The 24,955-nt window shown below is 36.4% G+C and overlaps 1 protein-coding gene across 3 annotated transcripts in view; it reads left to right on the top strand.

Moving 5' to 3' along the window:
- The window catches only part of ksr2 (kinase suppressor of ras 2), a 97,477-nt gene that overhangs the window by 10,392 nt on the left and 62,130 nt on the right, over positions 1-24,955 (top strand). For all 3 annotated transcript variants that reach the window (XM_052557316.1, XM_052557317.1, XM_052557315.1), the window contains exons 4-5: positions 6,517-6,552; positions 8,995-9,505. In XM_052557316.1, coding sequence (XP_052413276.1) covers positions 6,517-6,552; positions 8,995-9,505 — 547 coding nt within the window. The remainder of the gene's footprint in view (positions 1-6,516; positions 6,553-8,994; positions 9,506-24,955) is intronic.

The raw sequence follows: 24,955 nt of genomic DNA, 5'->3' as shown, positions 1-24,955 counted from the left end.
CCACATTGATTGTATTTGCTTTGAGTAACATTAGTGCGGCTGCCCTGCAGTGCCTGGATTTTCACAAACGTGGATTCCCCGCTGTGATAGTGTTCAGACACAGCACTAACCGCCGGTTGCACTGTTGAAAGTGTGATCAGGCTGGATTGCTTTGTTTAAAGACGGGCTTAGAGAGGCTTTTGAGATGCTGGTAGCTTGTTGAGACACAGCATGGGCTCCTTCAGGGTCCGGTGAAGGTGCTACACAAGGACTACGGGGATTCCAGCCATCACGAGAGCATACCGTATAATTTAGAAATGGCACCTCTCATCATCTTGATTTCTTTTTCTTTCTCATTCTCGTTTTCTGTCCGTCTCTCTACCCCGTTGTTCTCATCTCTGCAGTGTCTTTATTCAGACTCTGATTCATTTGAATGAATAGTTCACCCAAAAATGTGAAATCTGTCATCATTTACTGACTCTCAAGTCGTTCCAAACCCACATTTAGGACATTGTTTCTTCTGAGATCCAAGCGGCTTTTTTCATCCATTCAAAGTGAATAGTGAGCTGGGATTGTAGAGCAAATAACAAATATAAATGACAGCATATAAGATTCAGATATAGTACATGACTCATATGGATTACTTTTATGATGCTTTTACAGAGCTTTTGGAGGTCCCCATCCACTTCCATTATATTTATATATAATATACATGCAACTCCGATATCTTTTGTGTGTCATTGAAAAACCTTTTTTTTCTAACAGTGTGTAAATGACAACAGAATTCATTAAAAACATGTTGGGTGCTATACCTGATTTCTTTGCATCTGTCCCTCACTCGCCGCATGTTTTGCCCTCCTTCATCACGGTATCTTTCAAACTGCTTCTGTTGAAGGGTATGTAGATAAGTGTAGAAGTCTCATAAGAGGAGTTCGGTATGAGGAGAGAGAGAATGTGAGGGGTTGTGGTGCCGTCGAGAGGATACTAAACTGAATTAGTGTTTTTAGTGATTTTGAGACCTCACACCTCATTGATCTCCTGAGAAAAGAAATATCATATTAAACAGGATTCTTATAGGCTGAACAAAGCATAATCTGCTTGATTTGCAACCTAATTACATTAAAACAGATTGCAATTTAGCTTTATATTTGTACAATTTGCATTCAGATTTTCTGTCATTTATCCATTAGACACACTTTTGATCATTGTATCCCCCCTGTGAATGTCGGGGGTCGTGACTCTTTCTAGAACAGAATCTGTCCGCTGGTGTAACTCTCTACACATACAGGACAGAAATCATTTTTTTCTGGTTTGAGGGATCTCTGTCTTATCTTTTAAAAGGCATACACTGTAACAAAAGTGAAAAGTCACATCTCAGTCGTTTCTAAAGACCTTTCAATAGCCTATTTACAAAAAAGAAGAAGAATGTTTATGCCAATTTCATGTTCAGCGTATCAGCATTTACTGTATATCTAACAGTTTATAAAGATGAGCAGGTATAATGCTGTGTATAATTTATTTGGATTCCTTTTAGCCTTTAAACGGGTACTTAATACATTGTAAAAAATAAATTACGTGAGTTATGCCATTGAGTGTAGAGAGCAGCTGTTTGGCCAAATTGCCACTTTATATAATAATGGCATTTGAGAAATGATTAGCGCCATGATGTGCAGGCAAACTGCGTTGGTGACAGGTTGTCTTGACACCTTTCTTGAGAAGGTTAATGATAGTATCTTTGACTTGTGATCATTGTTGGGGGTAACGCATCGCAAGTAACGCAAGTTCCTTAATCGGATTACTTTTTTCAAGTTACTAGTAAAGTAACGCTAGTTCTAGACTAAATGTGAATGTTTCATTAATTCACCCCACTCACAAAAACTGATTTAGTATTCACCAAAATGAATTAAAACTGTGAAATGCAAACTCAGAATATGACACAAACCTGCAATAATTAATTGTTAAATAGCACAAATGTATCTAATCCCATTTTATTAACCATTGTCTTTTCTGCTGACCTTTGATGATCCAGTTCCACCATTATAAGCAAAAAATACTAATTTGTTGTTGTTGTTTTTTTTTTTTTTTTTACTGCTGAAGAGCGTTGAAGCTTCTTCTCCTGTGTTCTACACACAGATGTTAATTTACTTTTCCTTTAGCCTGAGGTTTATTCATTACACTTTTTCGTTGTGAAAAGGGCTTTTATATTTGCTATAAATATATTAAAAAAACATATTTATTTAAAACATGCTTTTCATATTAAAAACAATCAAGCCCTGCTCATATTTAACACAAATGCAACACAAAAGTAATGTAACACATTACTTTCAGTAAAAAGTAACTAAGTAACGTAATTAGTTACTTTTTTAGGGAGTAACGCAATATTGTAATGCATTACTTTTAAAAGTAACTTTCCCCAACACTGCTTGTAATAACGGCTTTTCTAATCGAGATGCTAATGTAAGTACCCATGCATCACTTTGTAGCAGCTGTATAAGGCAATGTTGCTTGGCAATGATTGTGACTGCAAATGCATTGTTTCAGAAATGTTGACAAGTTCTCATTAGGATTTTCGAAATCATTATCGGTCGACTCTCCTTCTTTCTTTGTGTTCTGGAGTTTGGATGTTATGTCATTAGTGGTGTTATAAGGCTCATAGTTAGGATTGGGGATTTAAACAAACCTCTGACCCGTCATGCAACTCATCCCACACTGTTTGTGTAATGGGCCTGAATCAAATCTCAAATTGGATGGCTTTTTTTTTAAGCTCTAGGCAATTATTTTGCCTTGGTGCAAGATGAAAAGTAAAAAAAAAAAAAATCATCATTTTGCAAATCATAATAAAACACCATTCAGAATGTCCTAGCCAATTCATAGCAAAGGAATATTTAAGACAAAGATTCACCTTCAGCCAATCCAGGATAAGTTTTTTTTTTCTTGAACAGATTTATAGAAATTTATCATCACATCACTTGCTTACTGCAGAGGATATCTATAATCCCTAAAAACAACATTAGAACAACCATCCCCTGTTGTTCTCTCACATCAGAATCCACTAACATATTTGTTTAGAACAGTTTTATGCTGTAAACGGTGCATGATCAGTGAATATTTCTCTCCTGATTCAGATTATTTTTTTTCAATGCAGAAACCAGTTTTATGAATAGAGGACTTTTAACCACATGCAATGGTTTGGAGTAAAAATATTGACTTGATGGATTTATTACGAACACACAGCTTGTGGTTTATTTACATTACTTGTGGATTATTCTAATGTTTTTATTAGCTCTTTGGGCTCTCATTTTGACGGCACCCCTTCATTGCTGAGGATCCATTGGTAAACAAATTACGCAAAGCTTAATTTATCCAAATCTGTTCTTTAACAAACTCATCTGCATTTTCGATGCAATGAGGGTGAGTACATTTTCAGCAAATGTAAATTTTTGTGTGAATTACCAGTCAAAACACTTTTGCAGACTCGTAGCAATGTTTTGCAAAACTCCCTAAATGTGCTTTGTGGCATCAGGTTTTACACATGAGAAAAGTTGATTTGCAACTCATGAAACTAAAACCGGAGGAATGTACAGTGGTGGTCGAATTTATGGAACACCTGACAGATCTTAAAATATTGACCGTTTTCTGGTCTCCAAAACATGATCTCATTTCATAATGTACATGAATAATTTTTTTATTCACTTTTAACTTTCAGATTCCTTCCGGTGCAGGTTGTTCCGGCAAAAGTTTGTTTTATGGGTATTGTTATGGCCAATTCAACAAAAACAACTGAAACCTCTTAAATATGCCAAGTGTTCTAATAATTTTGGCCATCGCTGTAACACTTACTGGCTGTGAGGCTACACATCTCTTCAGTGGAGATTAGTTATGAGATAGGATATTATTATAATATAGGAATCACATCTATGGCATTTGTTTCTTGATTTAATAAGACACATTCATCATTTCAGGAGAACAATACACTGAGGAATTATTGACAGCTGTAGCCACAATCTGCTGCACAACAGATGGATTCATTCCCACCTTTTTGTAGCAAGACAGAGGTGAATCCTGAGGTTGAAAATTGACGATAGACAAAACCACCATGGGGTGGTGAGATGAAGATGTTTTAGGAAAATACATATAACAGCTTTTTTGGAGAACAAACGGTTTTATCTTTGCACTCATTTCAGGGTGTTACTAGATAGGGATAATAGCACAATATACTAGTGTCATATCCGAGTCCTTCAAAATTAAAGTTTATATTCATACAGGATAATTGCTTAGGGTTGTTGTTTGTTTGTCAGGCCCTAAAAATCACACTGAAAGAAGGAGAAGGATGTAGTTAACGTGAAATGTCCTCCGGGGCTCTGCAAAGTATTAATAAACCTATTAACTAGCCAAGTAGTTAGTTATTGGTTTCTCAATCGTGTAGGCATTGCAATTTGACGTTGAAAACTTCACACATCTCCCGGCGGGTCAAGCACGGACCATGCCTGAAACTTTGAAACTTCAAGTAGCTTGTTTGTCATCTCTCCTCTGTAATTAAAAATGCTCATTTGAAAGACTTCCAGGCCATGAGAGGACTTTGAGAAGTGTCCTTCAGCTGTGCCCACTGGACCCCTGTTTAGGAATGGCAAATACTTATCTCCCATCATGCTCAAAGAGTGGGAGTGTGTCCCTTAGAGCGAGCGTGTCTTGTACGGGGGTTAGAGGGTTGTTAAGGGCCCTTGGAATCATTTGTGCGTAGTGAACTGTGACCGCTGAGCCACAGTCCAGGTTGAAACCACAAGAGGGAGAGTCCTGTAATGGTGTTTGTTCATCTGTGGAGTTCGGTGGGTTGTGGGTTCCAAGCAATTACTGATTAACGATCTTCGACAGAAATTGATTTTTTTCTTCTTCTTTTTTTCAGAAAGTTTTATTTGTTAAATAACTATGACAATATGACTTATTGAATATTTAGTTGAGCTGTGATGGCCATGAGCATCATGCATTCAAGTACAGCTTGTAACATTGCTTGATCTTCTTTATGTATTTTTTTTGCTATATATATATATATGTGTGTGTGTGTGTGTGTATATATATTGCACTCTTTAAGTAGCACTCATTCTGCAAGGATAGACTTATGCTTTAAATGTATTTAGTTATAATCATATTTTTTTACTAAATTAAGCTGAAGCCTAAAGTCATATTTGTCCATTGTTCTGTAATTAGTTTTAGGGCAAAATCTAGTAATTTCAAAAGGAATTCACTCGATTTCCCCAAGCAGGTTTCACAGTGGATTCAAGTTTTTCATGGTTTTCACTGAGCTGACCTGCTTTGTTTGAAAATTACCTCTTTGTGTAATTAAAAAATTGTACATTTTAATATTGCGATAGTGTATCATGTGTTTTTTTTCCAATCTTTGATTTTTTTCATTGCACAAAAAAAGAACAAGAAGTGTTTTTTAAGTAGAAGTTCAGTCCATATGATTTAAAAATCTTTCTCTCATAATCATTTTTCCAGAAAATTAAAGGTAGGGTAGGTGATTTTGAGAGTCTCAAAACAGAAAGCTAGCTTTAAAAGCAAAAGAACCCACCCTCCCTCCAAATCCACACCTCCTCCAACAAGCTTCTGAACCCTTTTTTTTTTATTTTTTTAGTGTGATTCTGTGATGGAATTGCTGAAAAGTTAAACATGCATTTTTAATTGAGAATTAAAACAATTCACTTGAATGAAAAATTAAACCACTTTTAAAATTAACCTATTAGACGAGTATGAAAAGTAATTGATGTTCTGTAGCACATTTCCCTGTGTGGGTTTCCATCCATCATCCTGTCTTTCAGCTATTCTATATAAAAGTGCCATCAATCAAATCACAGCAGCCTACCTGCTCTCCCAGAGCATTTTCTACAGAATTAAGTCAGAAAATGATCTACTAAAGGGTTAAACTGAAAAGAAACCCATAGATTTGAAAGTTTAGACACGTTTCATGTCTTTCTGCCGGATTTCTGTTCATTCGCTGTAATGCAGAGTTTAAAGGCAATGCACTGAAAAAAAGACAAAAGCAATTTATTCTGTATTTATGTCAACATAATCATTTTTGAAAGAGGCAAACAAACAGAGAGAGATAGAGAGATTGTGAAAAATGGCATGATGGTCATCTTCTGCAACAAAAGGTGTATCACTAATAGATAAAGTTCACTAAGAGCTTTGTGTTTGTCTCATATTTTAATTTCCCTCTTTATGCATTAATGGTTTTGGCGATTCCAGTATGAAGGGAATTTGAAGGAGTAAAATCTATTTGTGTTTGACATAATCATGGTTTCTAGTTAACATTGATGGTTCAGAGATAAACATATATGAAATGTAATCTAATAAATGACATAAAGTTTTATTTTTCTCTACAACACCACAAAACTGGTATAAGGCAACCATTTCAGTTAATTTTTTTATTTGAAATTGTACTATTGACTTTAAAAAGGTACTGAATAAAAATGTAATGAATATGCATTGGATTTCATGTAATATGTGTTAATGAAAATGTTTTTTTGTTTTTTTTTCAAGAACAACTTGAGGATGACAAATTACACAGTAATGGAGGTGAGAAACAGTCCATTTCTCTTTCTCCAGTGCATTAGTTGTCATCGTGGTGTTTTTACATATCAGTCAACTTCAGTGCTCATTACTTTGAGACATTCCAGACTCACTTTGCTCTCAAACACACATGTCCTTTCATCTTTCTGTCTGTTTGTCATGATAGATGCCGTCTGAGTCTCTTCACTGTTGACATCCTTCATCTGGCACTTGGTATCAAAACTCTTCTCTTCTCTTCTCTTCTCTTCTCTTCTCTTCTCTTCTCTTCTCTTCTCTTCTCTTCTCTTCTCTTCTCTTCTCTTCTCTTCTCTTCTCTTCTCTTCTCTTTTCTTCTCTCCTCTTCTCTTCTCTCCTCTCCTCTCCTCTCCTCTCATTTTTTACAGATTTAGTTTTTTATGACATTTAATTTATTTGTTTAACTGGTTCATCTGCTAATTATTTTAGTAAATATGATGCAAAATAAATATTTATATTACAGTTCAGTTTATTTGTTTAAACTGATTACAGTTTTTCTCAATTGCTAAAACACTAAAACCCATTGGCTGAACAAAGTTCTCAGTTGCCTGAACTTATTTAGCTAATTGTGCAGTCTGTTGTCAATACCTTAAACCATTTCACATGGTAAAACACAATTTGCAGATCTCACTTAGACTCTTCAGCAAAACGCTAAACACATTCTCATTCTCAAAACACATTCTGCACTCTAATGCACATGTCATTCATACTGGTAAACACAAGTGGCAACAATCAAATACAAATAGAGAACATGTGTCATTGATTGAACACAACCACTCAAAATTGATTTAACCTGTTTCAAATGATGTGACACAACCAATATAAGCCAGTTCAGAGAGCAAACAGGTTGTTGAAGGTGGGAAGGAGAAAGTCTGAAAATGGATAGAAGAAACAATGTGAGAGGACGAGTGCGTATGCGAGGTGGGCGACGAGGAGGAGGGCAAGAAAGAGGAGGAGGAGGAGGAGGAGGAGGAGGGCAAGGAAGAGGAGGAGGAGGAGGAGGGCGAGGAAGAGGAGGAGGAGGAGGAGGAGGAGGAGGGCAAGAAAGAGGAGGAGGAGGAGGAGGAGGAGGAGGGCAAGAAAGAGGAGGAGGAGGAGGAGGAGGAGGAGGAGAAGGAGAGGCCGAAACATGATTGGACAGCGGGCCATTGTTGAAGTCCCTGGTCAACGAGGTCAACAAATCAACAAATAACAATAATTACACTATCACAGAGACCAAGCACAAGTTTATGAGATGCAGGGTACAGTACTGTAAAAATAGGGGTAGAAGGAGGAAGAACCAAAAAAAAAAACCTGCAAAGAGCAAAGCAGAGTAGTAATTTCTGATCAATTTTGAGCTACTATGATAGAACATGTTTTCGTTCATCAAAAGACAAATGACGGAATAATATGAACTTTGTTTTGAGATTAAAAATTTACTTCTCCCTGAGAACTATGTTTTGAACAATGTATTTTCTATTTGTTGGTGTATTGTTTACTGACTGCTTGATAGTGTATATCATTTTGATCACTTTGTTTATGATTTGAGAGCAGTGTTTGATTTTGAACACAGGTAAAACTGTTTTGAGGCGAAAGTTTCATTTTGCAAGAGGAGTCAGAGGTTTTGTAAATAGTGCTTGAAGATGAGGTTTTGTGTTCAATGTTTTCAGAAAATGGAGCAAGGTTTCAGAAATTGTGTTTTAGCAATTGAGAAAAACTGTAATATCCAGGTTATTTAAAATGATTTTAGTACATATTATGTAAAATTTATATACATTTTATAGGTTAGCATTATTTTAATCAAGTTCAGTTTAATTGTTTGAATTGATTGATTTCAAATTATGTACAATTATTTTAGAAAATATGACGTAAAATGTTCATTTTACAAATGTATTTTACTAATGCAAGTTGAATTAATTTATTCAAACGGCTTCATTTTCAAATTAAAAATATTAGAAATCATTTTAGTGTATATTATTTAAAAGAATTTAAAATGTTCATAAATTTCCGTTTATTTGTTTAAACTATCAGTTAATTTTCAAAAAATCAAATACATTTAGTAAATATGATAAAATATTAATTTTAATTAAGTTTATTAAATAATTTCAAATTCATTAATTCATTTAGTAAAAACTAAAATTAACGTTGCTAATTTGTTATTTACTTGTCTTTCAATTAAATTCAGGTAAATTTGTCATATAAAATCATTATATTATAAAAATCCTCTATTCTTGTCTAATTTTGTCTCATTTTTCATGTCTTGTGTCTTAGTTCATCTCATGTAACCTCATCTCACTTCATCTTTTTATTTCATCACTTGTTTGCTTCTCATCTCTTCTTTTCTTATTTGTCCTTGTGTTATCTTATCTCCTCTCCTCCAGTGTTTTTCTCATCCTTACTTGTTTCTCTTTATTCTGGCTGGTTCTCTTTATTTCTCACACTGTGTGTCCACAGGATCCAAGCAGGACTGGTCCATTCAGTGGCCCACGTCCGAGTCGGGGAAAGAGAACACCCCAGTGGGGCCATCAGACCCTATTCAGTGGGTCCGTCTCCAGCTCTCCCAGAGCCCCAAATTGCACTCGCGCTACAGCCAGCACTTGTGCCAGAGTCCCCAGGCCCTGGTGCCCCCCTTCTATTCCCCTCACCCGCATTCAGACCGGCTGACCGTGGACCCTCACACTGGCCTCTTCCCCTCGCCTCTGGATATGGGACATCACTCTCTCCCTCCTTCCCCCAGACAGAGGCATTTTGCCCACACCCCTCCTTGGACTCCTTTAGTAGTGAACACCATGACCCCTCCAGGGACGCCGCAGGTCAGGCGCAGGAATAAGCTGAAGGCCCCTGGGACCCCGCCGCCTGCGAGCCGGAAGCTCATCCACCTTCTGCCAGGGTTCACGGCTCTGCACCGCAGCAAATCCCACGAGTTCCAGCTGGGGAACAGAATAGATGACGCACAGACACCCAAGTGAGTCACACTACATTATACAGTGTTCTGCCTAATGCATTGTGCAGTGTTGGTTTGTTTTTTGGTGTGAGGGCCACATCTTGGTCTGTTGCTCAGCAAAACCAAATGAGCTACCTAGGTACCTAGAGAGCATTTTAAGGCATCAGGCATGTGCTTTTGACGTAAGGCCTAAAGTTAGGCATGCAGCAAAATTCCCCTTTTAAAATGTGTGTGTATATACATTCTTGCTGAATAGACACTGACATGTTTGTGCTAGGAGGTCATCATATTGTATCATTAACCTTTGTCTCATGGAGCAGTAAATTTAGGTGTGTACATTGATGGCATACCAAAACGACAAGGGCAAGGCAAATGCTGGTCATAAATTGACATCCAAAGACAGGTCTCTCTTTGAATGTATATTAATGACCAGCATTTGCGTTTACTTGTTAAATAGAGTGCCCAGTTTTAAGATGTTTTAACATGTCAATCTGGATCTACAACATTTTTGCTTTACCTTTAGATCCTAAACACTGATACCATCTTGAATGGTCTTATAAATAAACCTTTAATGCTTTGGATGATGAAATAATGTGCAAAAAGTATTATAAAAGCATCAAGCATCATTATTTGGCACTGTGTTAGCAAATTCACTATTAATTTAGTAAGTTGTCAATCCGGATTTACTGCATTTTTGCTCCACACTTAGATCCTAAACACTAATTCATCTTCTTGATTTATTTATATATATACAGTATATATATATATAGTCAGGTCCATATATATTTGGATACTGACACAATTTTCATAATTTTGGCTTTGAATGCCACGCGAACAGAAATAAATTTAAAACGATCAAGGTGAAATTGAAGTGCAGACTTTAAAGGTCCCCTTCTTCGTGATTCCATGTTTTAAACTTTAGTTAGTGTGTAATGTTGTTGTTAGAGTATAAATAATATCTGTAAAATTCTAAAGCTCAAAGTTCAATGCCAAGCGAGATATTTTATTTAACAGAATTTGCCTACAAAAAACGACCCGTTTCGACTACAAATCCCTCTAGTTCCTGCAGTAATGACGTCACTAAAATGTTTTTTTGACTAAGCTCGCCCACAGGAATACACAAAAAGGGGGCGTGGCCTTGATGCGCTCCAACGGCGAAGAAGGAAGAGTTGCGTTTGTGTTTGTCGGCATGTCGTTCGAAACGCTGTTATTTTCATCTCGGGGGCCAATCATCTTTGTTTGGGCTTCCCAGGGACGCTGTACTTGGAAATTAATGGTTACAATTTATGTTTAACTCGGTTCCCGAAAATTATAATCCACATGTAAAACTGTGCAGAAAATTTTGCTAAGGACAGCTTGCTCTGGACAACTTCCTCAATTTCAATCAGTTTAATGCTGGATTCACACAAAGATTATTCTTGAAAGATGGAGCAGTTCCCTCTATGCTTGGAAAAGGCCTTGTTTATGGACCACAACCGATAAGTGTATTTTATTAAGTTGGTTCGTTTAACAGTTTCTGTAACTTATTACACAAAGGGCAATGATGTTTAGCTTTGTTAAAGGGATACTCCACTTTGTTTTCATATTAAACTATGTTTTTCCCTTAACTAAGACGAGTTGATGCATACCTCTCTCATCTCAGTGCGTGCACTCAATCGCTTTGGCGCGCGGTGACACTTTGAAAGCACTTAGCTTAGCCCATTCATTCAATATGGGCCAAGCAGAGAAGCTACCAAACACCTCCACGTTTTCCCTATTTAAATACAGTTACTCGCGTAGTGTAACTCAACCTAGGACGGTAACACAAAACAAAACGTTGCGCTTTTCTAATCGTGTAAAATGGATAACTATATTGTATGGCGGAATACCATGGCAAGTGCTTGTAAGAACTTCGTCTTGGCGCAGTAATATCTTCACTCGTGAAAAATCCTCTCACCGGCCCCCGCTCCCTCTAGTGAAGATATTACTGCGCCAAGATGAAGTGCAAGACCATTGCAGAATATAATTTTTTTTTTACCTTCATAAACTCTTGGGTTGCTTTTGCAGTATGCTTTGTGTCATTGTCCATTTGATACTATGAAGCGCCGCCCAATCAAATTTGCTCCATATGACTGAATCTTCATTTAAGTGAATCTTTATCCCTATACACTTAATCATTCTTTCAGCTGCTTCTGCCTTCTCTCACATCATCAGTAAACACCAGTGACCCAGTGTCACTGAAAGCCATGCATGCTCGTGCCATCACACTGCTCCACCAGGTTTCACAGATGATGTTGAATGCTTTGAATCATGAGCTGTTCCAAGCTTTCTCCATACTTTTTTCTTCCCATGATTCTGGTACTGGCTGATCTTAATTTAACCAGCCTAAAGAATGCTTTTCCAGAAGTGGTCTGGCTTTTTTTTTAAATGTTTTTTGGAAAAGTCTTTGCACCTTGTGGTGAAGCCCATGCCCATCACAAATTACACTAAAACTGTTTAAATATAATATAATTATTGTAGTTGAGGGGTATTAACAGCAATCTGTGAGTTTCAGAGCTTCTCAAATCAGTAACTTCAGGTTTCATGATGGTTAGGCCACATGAGCCTTGTGTTGTCTTGAGAGAAAGATAAAATAGAAGAACAGAGAGACATTACTTCCTAGTTTGGATCAGTAAACCAGATTAAATGGCATTAGTGGTTGATTTCCAGTCCCCTTGCTCTGATGTGATCCAGACCCTTTCCATGTCCCTTTAATAAGGGCCTGGATGCGGAGAATGCCAGCAAATAGGGAAATCCAATCAAAACAAGGCTATTCCGATGCCTCAAATAGACTTGATTTGGGACCTGTATTGTTCATTTGAGACTTTGCTGATTTATACAGAGGACAGTTTGTGAACAGACCATGAGGAGCTCATCATGTGGTATCATTAACCTATGTCTATGGAGCAGTATAAGGTATGTACCTGGGTCAAAGACAGAAAAAGGGTTTTCAATGTTGCAAAAGTGATGCTTTGGTTTGGGCACAGAAAGACACACAATATCATGAAAACAGGGCCAGTATCTGGTATACTTTGGTCTCCACATTAATGTTGCATGGTTAGTGTGGAAATAGTTGATATTAAAATGCGCTTTTGCTGTCTGAACGTGGTTAAAGACTCTCCAAAACAACTTTTCACAATTTATCCAAAATATTAGTCATTTATAGAGGTTTTACAATTAATTTTTTGAAACAGCGAATGAGCTTGTCTGTCAAACCCACATTGTTTCACTGCTATTGTTGAGGTGTACTTTCTGTGTGAAGTCTTAGTGCCTCATAAGGCTTTGTTTCATCACCAGTTGCAGGACATTCTCACTGAAATTGTTTTATGGCCGGATTTACATATTTGCTGAAGCTGATTGTGAAATGCTGTGTTTTCAATTCTTACGCCATTGGTGCTACATATATCTCATTAGAACAGCTGTTTAGTTGAATAATAAAAAAAGAGGAAACAAAGTTAATGTCAGGATTGCTACATTAAGTTGTACACCTGTTTCATATTTAAGTCATTTGGATTTTCTCAGTGAAAGACGGTTAGCTTGTGTGCAGCATGCATCCAAAATGATTACGAGTGCATCTCGGTGAGACCCTGTGGCAGTCCGATATTGACAGTTTAATTGTAATTTGGAGAAAACTTGGAACTGTCAGTTAAGAATATGTTGGAGTCTTGTTTGCTACTGGGAGAACTGAAGTAAAAGTCAACATGACATACATTTTTTTTTCTTCTGTCATTTAAGATCCCCAAGACTGCATTTATGTGTACAAAAATACAGTAAAACTGTTTTACATTTTAATATAGTTTAATTTATTTCTGTGAATTTTCAGCATCATTTCTCCGGTTTTCAGTGTCACATGATCCTTCAGAAATCGTTCCAAATAAGCTGGTTTTCTGCTTAAAAATAATTTCTTATCATTAGCAATGTTAAAAACAGTTGTGCTGCATAATATTTTGGAAATGGTAATAGCATTTTTGTCATGATATTTGATGAATAGAAAGTCAAATGGTTTACTGTCATCTTTGGTCAATTTAATTGCATTCTTGCTGAATAGACACTGACATGACATTTGCCCAAGAAGGTCATCATATTGTATCATTAACCCTTGTCTTATGGAGCAATACATTTAGGTGTGCACATTCATGGCATACCAAAACGACAAGGGCAAGGCAAACGCTGGTCATAAATTGACATCCAAAGACAGGCCTCTCTCTGAATGTATATTAATGACCAGCATTTGTGTTTACTTGTAAATGTGCTCTGTTTTAAGCTAAACACGTATGTCTGGATCGACCACATTTTTACTTCACATTTAGATCCTAAACACTGATACCATATTCAATGGTATTATAAATAAACCTGTAATGCTTTGGTTGCTGAAATAAGCAAATTCACTATCTGACACGATATCTACGGTTCAATATATAATAAATTTTAGATGGATAAAAAGAAGTCCCACTCTTTTTTCTTGTTAAATATTTGCTTTAGTTTTTGAATATGTCACATTATCTGAGTATAAAATGACCAAATCAAGAGTATAATACAAATGTCTGTGGCCTAGTGGTTAGTGCACATGCTCTATACTCAATGAAGACATGAAGAGACATAGAATCATCTTTGCCCTGAAATAACACGGTCGACTAGTAGTGGATATAATTATCACCTTTAGTACAGTGGAAATGGATTGCCATAACTTGAGACCCAGACCTTGAGCAAGACACCACATAATGAGACTCAGACCAAGGCCACGTTCATCCATTCTCAAAAGGTTTCAAGACTAATACTGCAAGATCCCGCTTCAACTCTGCTCTTTGCTGTTAATTAAAAACCCCAAGAATCATCTACAAATCTTTTACATTCAAGAGCTCAGACAGGGGTTGTTTGTGGTCTGAAATTGAGGTTCTCTTCAGGAATGGGCTCTTTTTGTCTCAAAGGGACCAAAGCAGCCATGTTTTTTCCTTCTAATTACAGACCTTTTGACAGCTTGCGTTAACGTTTGACCCTCACACAGCGAGACACGCACACTCACACGCACTCCAGAATTCCTAATGAGGGATTTTTGATGAGACAGACGGACATACTCTCAACATTCAAATGTGCATCTAGCATTCTGATTATATGAGAAGAATCTGTATTATGGAGACTTTGAGAATGTGTCTATCCTTTAGTCATCTCATAAAGCGCTAACATGAATGCCGTTTTCTCTCTGGTCATCATTCATGGTGTCATTTGCGCTGTGCAGCACTCTTTCTGTTTGCTGGGTCCTGTATTGTATAGCATGTGTGTGTGTGTGAGAGATATTTTTGAAAGGTGTATGGAGTGTGGAATGCTTGACAGCTGTTTTATTACATCTGGCAGGTTTTGCAAGGGGAAAGCTACTGGAACGGAGAAGCAGGAGATGATGAAATTAGTCCTGTTTGATTTGCATGTCATCTGATTCTGCCTTTGTGATTGGATCATAACTGAAAGGATTTTTAAAATTAATTTGCCATTGTAATTTGTTGAATATGATTTCAGTGGTGTTTTATGTATCTCCAATTTGGCTGAATAACAAAGTGTGTCTCAGAGCCTTGTGAATTGATAGTAGAGCATTTTATATAACTGTATATACAGTACTGTATATATACAGTTGAAGTCAAATGTTTGCATACACCTTTCAGAATCTGCAAAATGTGAATTATTTTACCAAAATAAGAGGGAACATACAAAATGCATGTTGTTTATTTAGTACTAACCTGAATAAGATATTTCTCATAGAAAATGACATACAGTCCACAAGAGAAAATAATAGTTGAATGCATAAAAATTATCCAGTTCAAAACTCTTAATACTATATTGTCACCTGAATGATCCACAGCTGTTTTTTTAAAGTGATAGTTGTTCATAAGTCCCTTTTTTGTCATAATATAATATAATATAATATAATATAATATAATATAATATAATATAATATAATATAATATAATATAATATAATAATAATTAATAAATAAATGTTTCAAATCATCAAACAAATTTAAATATTAGTCAAGGATAACACAAGTAAACACAACATGCAGTTTTTAAATGAAGGTTTTTATTATTAAGGGAAAACTAAATCCAAAATTACACGGCCCTGTGTGAAGAAGTTTTTGCCCCCCTTTTAAAACTGGTTTATCACACCTGAGTTCAGTTTCTCTAGCCATACTGCCAAACCTGTTCACAATCAATTAATCTCAAAAATAGGACCTGTCTGACAAAGTGAAGTAGACCAAAAGATCCTCAAAAGCTAGACACCATGCTGAGATCCAAAGAAATTCAGAAACCAATGAGAAAGAATGTAATTGAGATCTATCAGTCTGGAAAAGGTTATGAAGCCATTGCTAAAGTTTTGAGACTCCAGCGAACCACAGTGTGAGCCATTATTCACAAATCTTGGAGGGGAGAACCTTCCCAGGAATGGCCGGCTGACCAAAATTACCCCAAGAGCACAAAAGACCCCACAACAACATCCAAAGAACTGCAGACTTCAATCGTCTCAGTTAATTAAGGTCAGAGTTCATGACTCCAAAATAAGAAAGAGACTGGGCAAAAATGTTCTGCATGGCAGAGTACCTAGATGAAAACTGCTGAACAAAAAGATCAAAGGCTCATCTCAGTTTTGCCAGAAAACATCTTGATGATCCCGAAGACTTTTGGGAAAAAACTATGTGGTCTGATGAGACAAAAGTTGAACTTTTTGGAAGGTGTGTGTCCTGTTATGTCTGGTGTAAAAGAAAAAGAACATCATACCTACAGTCAAATATGGTTGTGGTAGTGTGTTAGTCTGGGGCTCTTTTGCTGCTTCAGGACCTGCAAGACTTGCTGTGATAAATGGAACCATGAATTCTGCTGTTTACCAAAAAATCCTGAAGGAGAATGTCTGGCTATCAGTTTGTGACCTTAAGCTGACGCGAACTTTGGTTCTGCAGCAGGACAATGATCCAAAACACACCAGCAAGTCCACCTCTGAATGGCTGAAGAAAATCAGAATGAAGACTTCGGAGTGGCCTTGTCAAAGTCCTGACCTGAATCCTATTGAGATGCTGTGGCATGACATTAATAAGGCGGTTCATGCTTGGAAACCCTCCAATGTGGCTGAATTACAACAATTCTGCAAAGATGAGTGGACCAAAATTCCCCCACAGCACTGTAACAGACTCATTTCAAGTTATCACAAATGCTAGATTGCAGTTGTTGCTGCTAAGGGTGGCAGTTATTAGGTTTAGGGGGCAAACACTTTTTCACACAGGGCCGTGTAGTTTTGGATCTTGTTTTTCCTTAATAATAAATACCTTCATTTAAAAACTGCATGTTGTGTTCCCTTGTGTTATCTTTTACTAATATTTAAATTTGATGATCTGAGACATTAAAGTTTAAACATGAAACATTAAAGTTTATAAATTTATCTTTAAAAAATATCACAAAAATAAAACTATTGTCACGGTTTCATTTTATATATGTATACACACACACACACACACACACACACACAATCTCAGCTGATCTTTGCAACATGCAGCAGTCGTCACATTCTCTCTCTCCTTTTGGAAACACACTCCTGTCACCTCTTAAACCTTTTTTTTTTTTTTTTTTTGTGGAGTGGAGGGTTATTAATTTTGCTTATGTACCCCGGCCACCCCTCTCTCTCTCTGCCCTTTTCAAGCTGAGTGCTGCTCTCTGCTGTAGAGATAATTAGCAAGGCTTATTTGCTATGCTAATGAGCATCAACATGCATCTGCATAAAGGCCAATGTCTCTCCAGGCCTCTGTGCTAGTCACCTAGTTGATGAGCCGGATGATAGTTAGCAGAGTTGAGGAAGCAGCTTTAAAAATGTAGCTTCCCAAATTACATGCTACTCATGGTTTAAACTACAGTCAAAGTGCACTGAAGATTTTGTAAAATACAAAATTATGTTATCCCTGTAGCTCAAACAGCAGAGCTAACAATGCCAGGGTCATGGGTATGATTTCCCAGAGAATGCATATATTGTGTGCATGCATGAACTTATAAAATTGTATACTTCGAATGCATTGCAGGTCAGAATAAAGTTATCTAAAAGAATATACGTTCACTTTATAAAAGTTAAGGTGTGTTTGTGCAGTGCTTAATGAGATATGAGATGTGTGCATATGCGTGGGAACGGCTGTCTTTATGGCAAATGTTAAGCACTCCTTTATTTATTCTGATGAGCTGAGGAGACTCCGATGTAGAAATGGAGTAAATACAGGAAAAGGGACAGAAAACGGGGTGGGATACGGGGGAGGAGGCGCATGAATCATGCCGTGAAGCCTTTCCTTCAAGTCATTCCGCTGTGGATTACTTGAAATTGAGAAATTTGCATCCGCTTCGATGCGAGCCTCTGTGTGTGGATTGATTAGGTCTGTTACCTCCCTGTTACTCTGTCTCCCTCCACATCTATCACTTTTAATGAGAGTGTTTTTTATGGCTGAAAACTTTCGAAATGAGATGAGGAGCAGACCTGTGTTTGATCATTGCATATAGTTCAGGGCTATTGCGGTGTTGGGGCTTCAATCTAAAGGATATGGAAATAGGATCATGTTCCTTTGGGCTCACAGAAGTCATACAAAAATGAGTGAATCAAGCATATTATGATGCAATGGAATGCCAATAGACATTTTGGGTATAGATGTATGTAAATATTATATTTGTATTAACATTGTATTAACCGAAAGCCAAAACTTTTTTGAGCAGTAAGGCCATATTTAGTTGTGCAGCCATTGCTGGTTTTTGTCTAAGTAATGAACAGTTTAGGGTTTTATTTGAAAATCCAGAGGTACTGTATTATCATGCATATGAGTCATTTAACAAAGAATACAGACAGATGGGATCACCTCTGCACTATGAAAAGTGATTTAAATTTGTAATTGATGTGTGATGAAATCTTTTCTGAATTTCTAGACTGGGGAAATGGATTTCTTTTAGCTAACATTTTGTACTGTCACCAACTATTGGGCCTAACAGCAAATGTTAATTCTTGTCCAGAAGATTGAAGTTTCTAATGACCAAAGGATGTTCTGTGGTTTTGTGTAGCCTAGTGGAATAATTTTTAAACAGAGCAAGGGAAAAAAATCGCTGAAAATGTACTCAAGGTCATCCAAGATATAGATGAGTTTGTTTCTCCATCAGAACAGATTTGGAGAAATGTAGCATTACATTACTTGCTGGATACTTTGTAGTGAATGGGTGCCATGAGATTGAGATTCCAAACATCTGATAAAAAACATCACAATAATCCACACAAATCCAGTCCATCAATTAGCATCTTGTAAAAAGTTTGTAATCAGAAAATCAATCATTAAAATATTTTGTTTCTTCAAATCTGTTGCTTCCGCCTAAAATATGAGTCCCCTGTCTATAATATTGCCTACCTTATCTGAATCAGGAGAGAAATAAACACAGATCAAGCACCTTTTCAAAAACAGTCCCAAAAAGTTCTAAACACATGTTGGTGGATTTTGATGTGAAAGATGGACTTTTGAAAAAGGTGTTTTTTTGTGAATAATGGATTTTTTCTTGCAAACAGACAGCTGTTTATTTAAATTTGTACTTCACAAGATGTTAATTGATGGACTGGAGTAGAATAGATTGCTTTTGGATTATTGTGATGTTTTATAAGCTGTTTTTATAAGCCGGACATTTTGCTATGGAGTCATAAAACTGTGTTCAAAATGTGCTCGCATAGCTCATAAATTCCCACAGGTAATTGAGTCCCACCCATCTCTATCTGAGTCGAGACAAACCCACTATGTGACTTTCACAAGTTACAAATCACAGCTCTAACACACCTGCAGTTCTGGGTGATCTAGTTAAGTTGAAAACACTCTGAAATCTAAAGAAAAAAAAAAACTGATTTGTGACTATTATATATACATCATATACATATATGTGCCATTCACTCTCACTTTTACATTTTCTGTCTGAGTTAAGGCCCGTTCACATCAAGAACGATAACTATAAAGATAACTATAAAGATAACTATAAAGATAACTATAAAGATAACGATATTACGTCCACACCAGCGAACGATATTGTCTGTGTATTTAAAGCTGCTGCTTTAAATTCTCGAGCTCATTACAGCAGGATTGATTCTGATAGGTTGGCAATGTTTTTATCGTTCATCAGAAAAAACAAATCGTTCTGAAAGTGCTTCCAACGATATCGTTTCTCTGTGCCTTTATCGTTATAGTTGTGGTGTGGACTCCGCTGTTCATTAATATTGAGAACGATTTTTAGAACTATATCCTTATCGTTATATTTATAGTTATCGTGCTTGGTGTGAACGGGCCTTTAGGCTGTAAATTTCCCTTCATGTGTGATGGGACCATTTGGCGAACCTCATCCATGTTAATGCCAGCCATTTTTTCTCTATCCCATTAATGAGTGGTCAGGTTAAAGGCATATAAGCACCAGTGTGGCAGGTTTTCCTTTCCCCAGTCTGGCCTTCGTAATGAGCCGCTCTTACCCTCCCTCCCACCCAGACCGGAATCATGATTGCGAATTTAAATGAGTGTTTAAGAGGGCCCAGGCTTCAGTTGCATCCCTGCGTATCATTGATTTATCACAGCCATGCCCTACTGAAGGGAGTCGAGCTGTCAGACACAAACCTGTCTGGAGACCCTGAACGAGTATCTGGAGACCACCTATATCAATGAATCAGACCCCACCTCCTATCAGCCTTTCATCTCAGTTATATGTCTGCAGTACAGTCTGATGGAGATCTGAATTATTAGTTCCATCACAGTATGAAATGTTGCTCATTTAAAAAGACATGCAATGATTTATTAGTTTATGTTATGAAATTCCCTTTTATGTAATATAGCTTTTCTGTCCTAATAAATATGAAATAATTCATCAGAAATAGAAATTTGCTAAAAATGTACCCACAGGCCATCCAAAACCTAGATTGTTTGATGATCAGAACAGATTTGAATTTTTATTTTTTTGCATTGCATCACTTGCTCACCAATGGATCCTCTGCAGTGAATGGGTGCCGTCAGAATGAGTTTAAACAGCTGATAAAAACACAATAATCCACATGACTCCTGTCCATGAATTAATATCCTGTGAAGTGAAAAGCTGTGCAAGAAACACATCCATGTTATAAGAAACAAATCCATGAACCAAAGTGTCACTTCACTTGAAACCATCATTTCCGGCTAAAAAGCAATATCAGAATCCACTGGTATGTTTGTTTAGATCTGTTTTGTTTGTGATTGGTGCTTGATTTGTGCATATTTCAGACAAAACAACTTTTTAAATGAAGAAAGCAATATTATGGATAGAGGACTCGTATTTTTGATGGAAGCAATGGTTTGAAGATAAAAACATCTTAATGATGGATTTGTGTCTTACAAACATGCAGCTTTTCACTTCACAAGATGTTAACTGATGGACTGGATTGGTGTGGATTACTTAGGAAAATATTCAGCGAATTAACAATTTTTGAGTGAACTTTTCATTTAATAAGAAAGAAGAAAAAGCCATAACAGTTATAAGCCTTTCTTTCCCTTCAAAAATTCACCATGGTAACCACAGTTTCGGCCAAAATGTCATAGTTACTATTACATCTAGGTGTTTTGAAAAACATAAGTGTGAGAAATAATGATATGATGTTTTGTTAGCTGTGCTAATTGGCTTTTTTTTTATATCTGGTTACCATGGTAAATTCCGCTTTCATTTTCACCGTTTCGTAATCTTGCATAACAGCACACATGAACATAAGTACACACTTTGTTCTCATTTACATTCTGTGTTGTGTGTCTCTGGCTCTTTATCTTGAATATAAAACCTTGTTAAGTAGATAAATTAAATTGCCCCCTGCTCCTCTCCTTCACCTCATTGACACATTTTTCCCTCCATACTGCAGAGCAGAGTTGCACATAATGAGCATAGGTGAGGTGTAATGAAGCCTAACTATCCTTGTTCCTCCCTATTAGCACTGGTCCTACTGAGGGGAGAGTCCCAGACAGGCATTACGCTCCAGTCTTACATAACCACACTAGTGCCATTTAGTCTGCCATTTGACCAATACAAGTGGCCAGCTGCAGTGTGTTTCTTTAATGTGATGTTCATGGGCAGATATTTTGTGTATGTGAGTGTGTTTCTGTGTCTAGGGTTTAGTGCCTTTCACAATTTTATTGAAAATTCCTTCTGAATTCCAAACCAATTATAAAATTTAATTGCGGTAGCAAACGGTACATCTAATTAAAATTACAATTTGAAAGGAGGTATTTCAAGTTTGAAAGAAGGAAAATTTATCTCTACAAACAAAATTAATGTTGGCTTATTTGGACGTTGTAAAAAAGTTAAAAAAGACTGAATGTGTCACACTTCAAAGGGAGGAATGAGGAGATGCTGGAGAACACTTGAAGTGATTCTTAAGTCTAACAAACAAAGGTTTACATAAAAGGGACATAGGGATGACTTTTAACAGCAAACAGGATACAAGGGGCAGAACACACTCTAAATACGGTGAGGGGGATTTCACCAAGTACAACATGTTCCTGGATTGATCCTGGAACAGCATTCCAGTCAACCAATCAGAATTGAGGGATGACTTTTCAAGAAATGTCCATTTTAGGCTTATGATTGGGGTTAGGTTCTTCTACAACCTATATAATCAGCTGTCATTTCACACTGATATTAGGAATAAATTATGGATAGGATTAATTCTATATTTTTGGACAGTGCCATGGCTCCAGGATCAACAAAAGATGTTGACTCAGGAACATGTCTTATTTAGCAAAATCACGGTGACCCTATAAATACACAGACACCAATGGGTCACAACCAGGAGCAAATTAACTAATTAATCAAACACAGCTAGAAATGAATTAACACAACGAGGAACGGAACAGGAAAGACCAAATAAGGAAAACAGGTTAAAAAAAAAACTAAAAAAGGAAACACAAGTCCACAACACTGACAGAATGATAGAAAGATGGGTAGATTAATAGATAAAAGATGAATGGATGGATGAATTAATGAATTTATAGAAGATGGATAGAAGGAGAGAAGCTTAGTAAATGGATGGATGGAAGAATGAATGGATGGATAAATGGATGGCTGGATGGATAGCAGATGCATGGATAGAAGATGGGTGGATAAAAGATGGATGATGGATGAATGGATAGAAGTTGGATGGATGAATTAATTTATAGAAGATGGATAGATGGAAAGAAGCTAAATAATTGGATGGATGGATGGATAGATGGAAGAATAAATGGATGGATGGATAAAAGAGGGATGGATCGGTAGAAGATGAATGGATGGATAGAAGATGGATAGATGGAAGAATAAATGGATGGATGGATAAAAGAGGGATGGATTGGTAGAAGATGAATGGATGGATAGAAGATGGATGGATGGATAGCATATGGATGGATAAAAGATGGATAGATAAAATGTGCTTAGAAAATAGATGATAGATGGATGGATTGAGAGAAGATAGATGAATGGAAGGATGGAAGAATGGATAAATGGATGGATCGCTAGAGGAGGGATGGCTAGATGGTCAGCAGATGTATGGATGGATAAAAGATGGGTAGATAAAAGCTAGATGGATAAATGTATAGAAGATGGATGGATGGATGAATGGATGAATTAATTGATAGAAGATAGATGGCTGGATGGATGGATGGATGGATGGATGGATGGAGAGAAGCTAAATAAATGGATGAATAGATGGATAAAAGATGGATGGATGAATAGAAGATGCATATATAAAAATGGATGGATGGATGAATGGTTAGAAGAAAGATGGAAAGATGAATGGACTGAGAGAATTGATAGAAGATGGATGGATGGATGAATGGATAGATAAAAGATGGATTGATGTACAGAAGACAGACAGATGGATTGATAGATAGGACACTTTATTTTCCAGAATGCTTTACCTTCTTCAAATGTCTTTAAAATACAATTCAGTAAATCCCATTTTCCCTGTCATTATAGTTCAATTTTCTGTATGCTATGGCCAATTTAATATAAATTTCAGCTCATAAATTCAAAGGGTGGCAGTTCTTGACAGTGAGTAAGTGTGGTTTTGTGTGATTACTGAGTTGTTTAATGTTCATTGAAAGATTGACTGCATTTGGACATATTTATTGCTTTAAATTACTTTATTGAATCATTTCAATTAATTTAAATCTGATTGTAGTCCTTTCAGAACCAGAGGAGGATATTTAAGAAAAAAGATGAGTCAAAATGAAACAGTAAAAGATAAATGGACAATTCTGTATCACTAAATGCAGACTATGTTCTTTTTTTCAATTATCATCATTAGTGTTGCTTTTGAAATAGGATATGGTTAATCTTGTGTGTGTGTGTGTGTGTCACTGGATGAGATCTTTTCATAATTTACCTTGATAACCATAGTTTCCACTAAAATATCAATTTCTTTCATTATTTGTGGTGATTTTAAAGCAAAGTGACTATTATGTCTATGAGTTCTCACAAATAATTTTTTTAGGAAAGATAATTGGTTTCCATTTGTGAATAATGTGGTAGAAATGGCGTGTAGTTCCTTACTGCTTGATCAATTTCTCTTTTAAATATAGTTTATGAGGTTAGGAGTAACAGCATGTCAGGGTCTCTCCTTGTCACCTTTTCTTGTGCCTGCGTCATGTTCCAAAAGCTTCAGTATTGCCTCACATTCACACTCACACACACACACCTTCAAGAACATCTTCTGTCAGTATGTGTCATACCCACACACTTATACCTTCCGCGCTTGGACACTTACATATCATTGTCATCAGTGACAGCATTGCCACACACACACACACACAAAACAAACAGATCATTTCCAAAAACCTTTGACAGCTCTACAAACAACACACTCACTGCGGCTGCTTTCTTTGACAGTAACCTTTATGGAGTTATATTGTTTTCCCTCCTTGAGAATATATTGTATATCATCTTTTGCCATAGTGTGTCAGTAGGAAATATAATTTCCAAACATTCATTTCGCCATTAATTTTAATAATCCAGTGAGATTTTTGTTTGCACAAGGAGTTTGACAACAGTTCTGTGTGCACTTTAAGCCCATATTCATTATATAACTGTAACTTGATTTATATATGGACCTTACTGTATATAGATATATACATATACATACACAAATGTAATATATTTTCTCTAGATATATTTTCATTTTAATATTTTTATAATATTTTATTTTAAAATAGTTCCCTCTAAAATTGTCCCCAATTTTGATGCTTCTCATTCAAAAATGCATCATAACAGTAATTCAATTGTTGTCATTAAAACACATTGTTTATTCCTCTAATCTGTAGGTCAGTAATGAAGCTTTATCAATAATATGGAAATAAGATTTTTTATTTTTATTTTTTGTATTTGGGGCCTTTCTCAGGAAATGTCACATATGTGATTTGATTTAATTACTAGTCTTAATCAG

Source organism: Carassius gibelio, chromosome B5, assembly GCF_023724105.1.
Source record: "Carassius gibelio isolate Cgi1373 ecotype wild population from Czech Republic chromosome B5, carGib1.2-hapl.c, whole genome shotgun sequence".
Taxonomy (NCBI): domain Eukaryota; kingdom Metazoa; phylum Chordata; class Actinopteri; order Cypriniformes; family Cyprinidae; genus Carassius; species Carassius gibelio.
The sequence above is the reverse complement of the archived record's forward strand: the minus strand, read 5'-3'. Positions and strand labels throughout refer to the sequence as shown.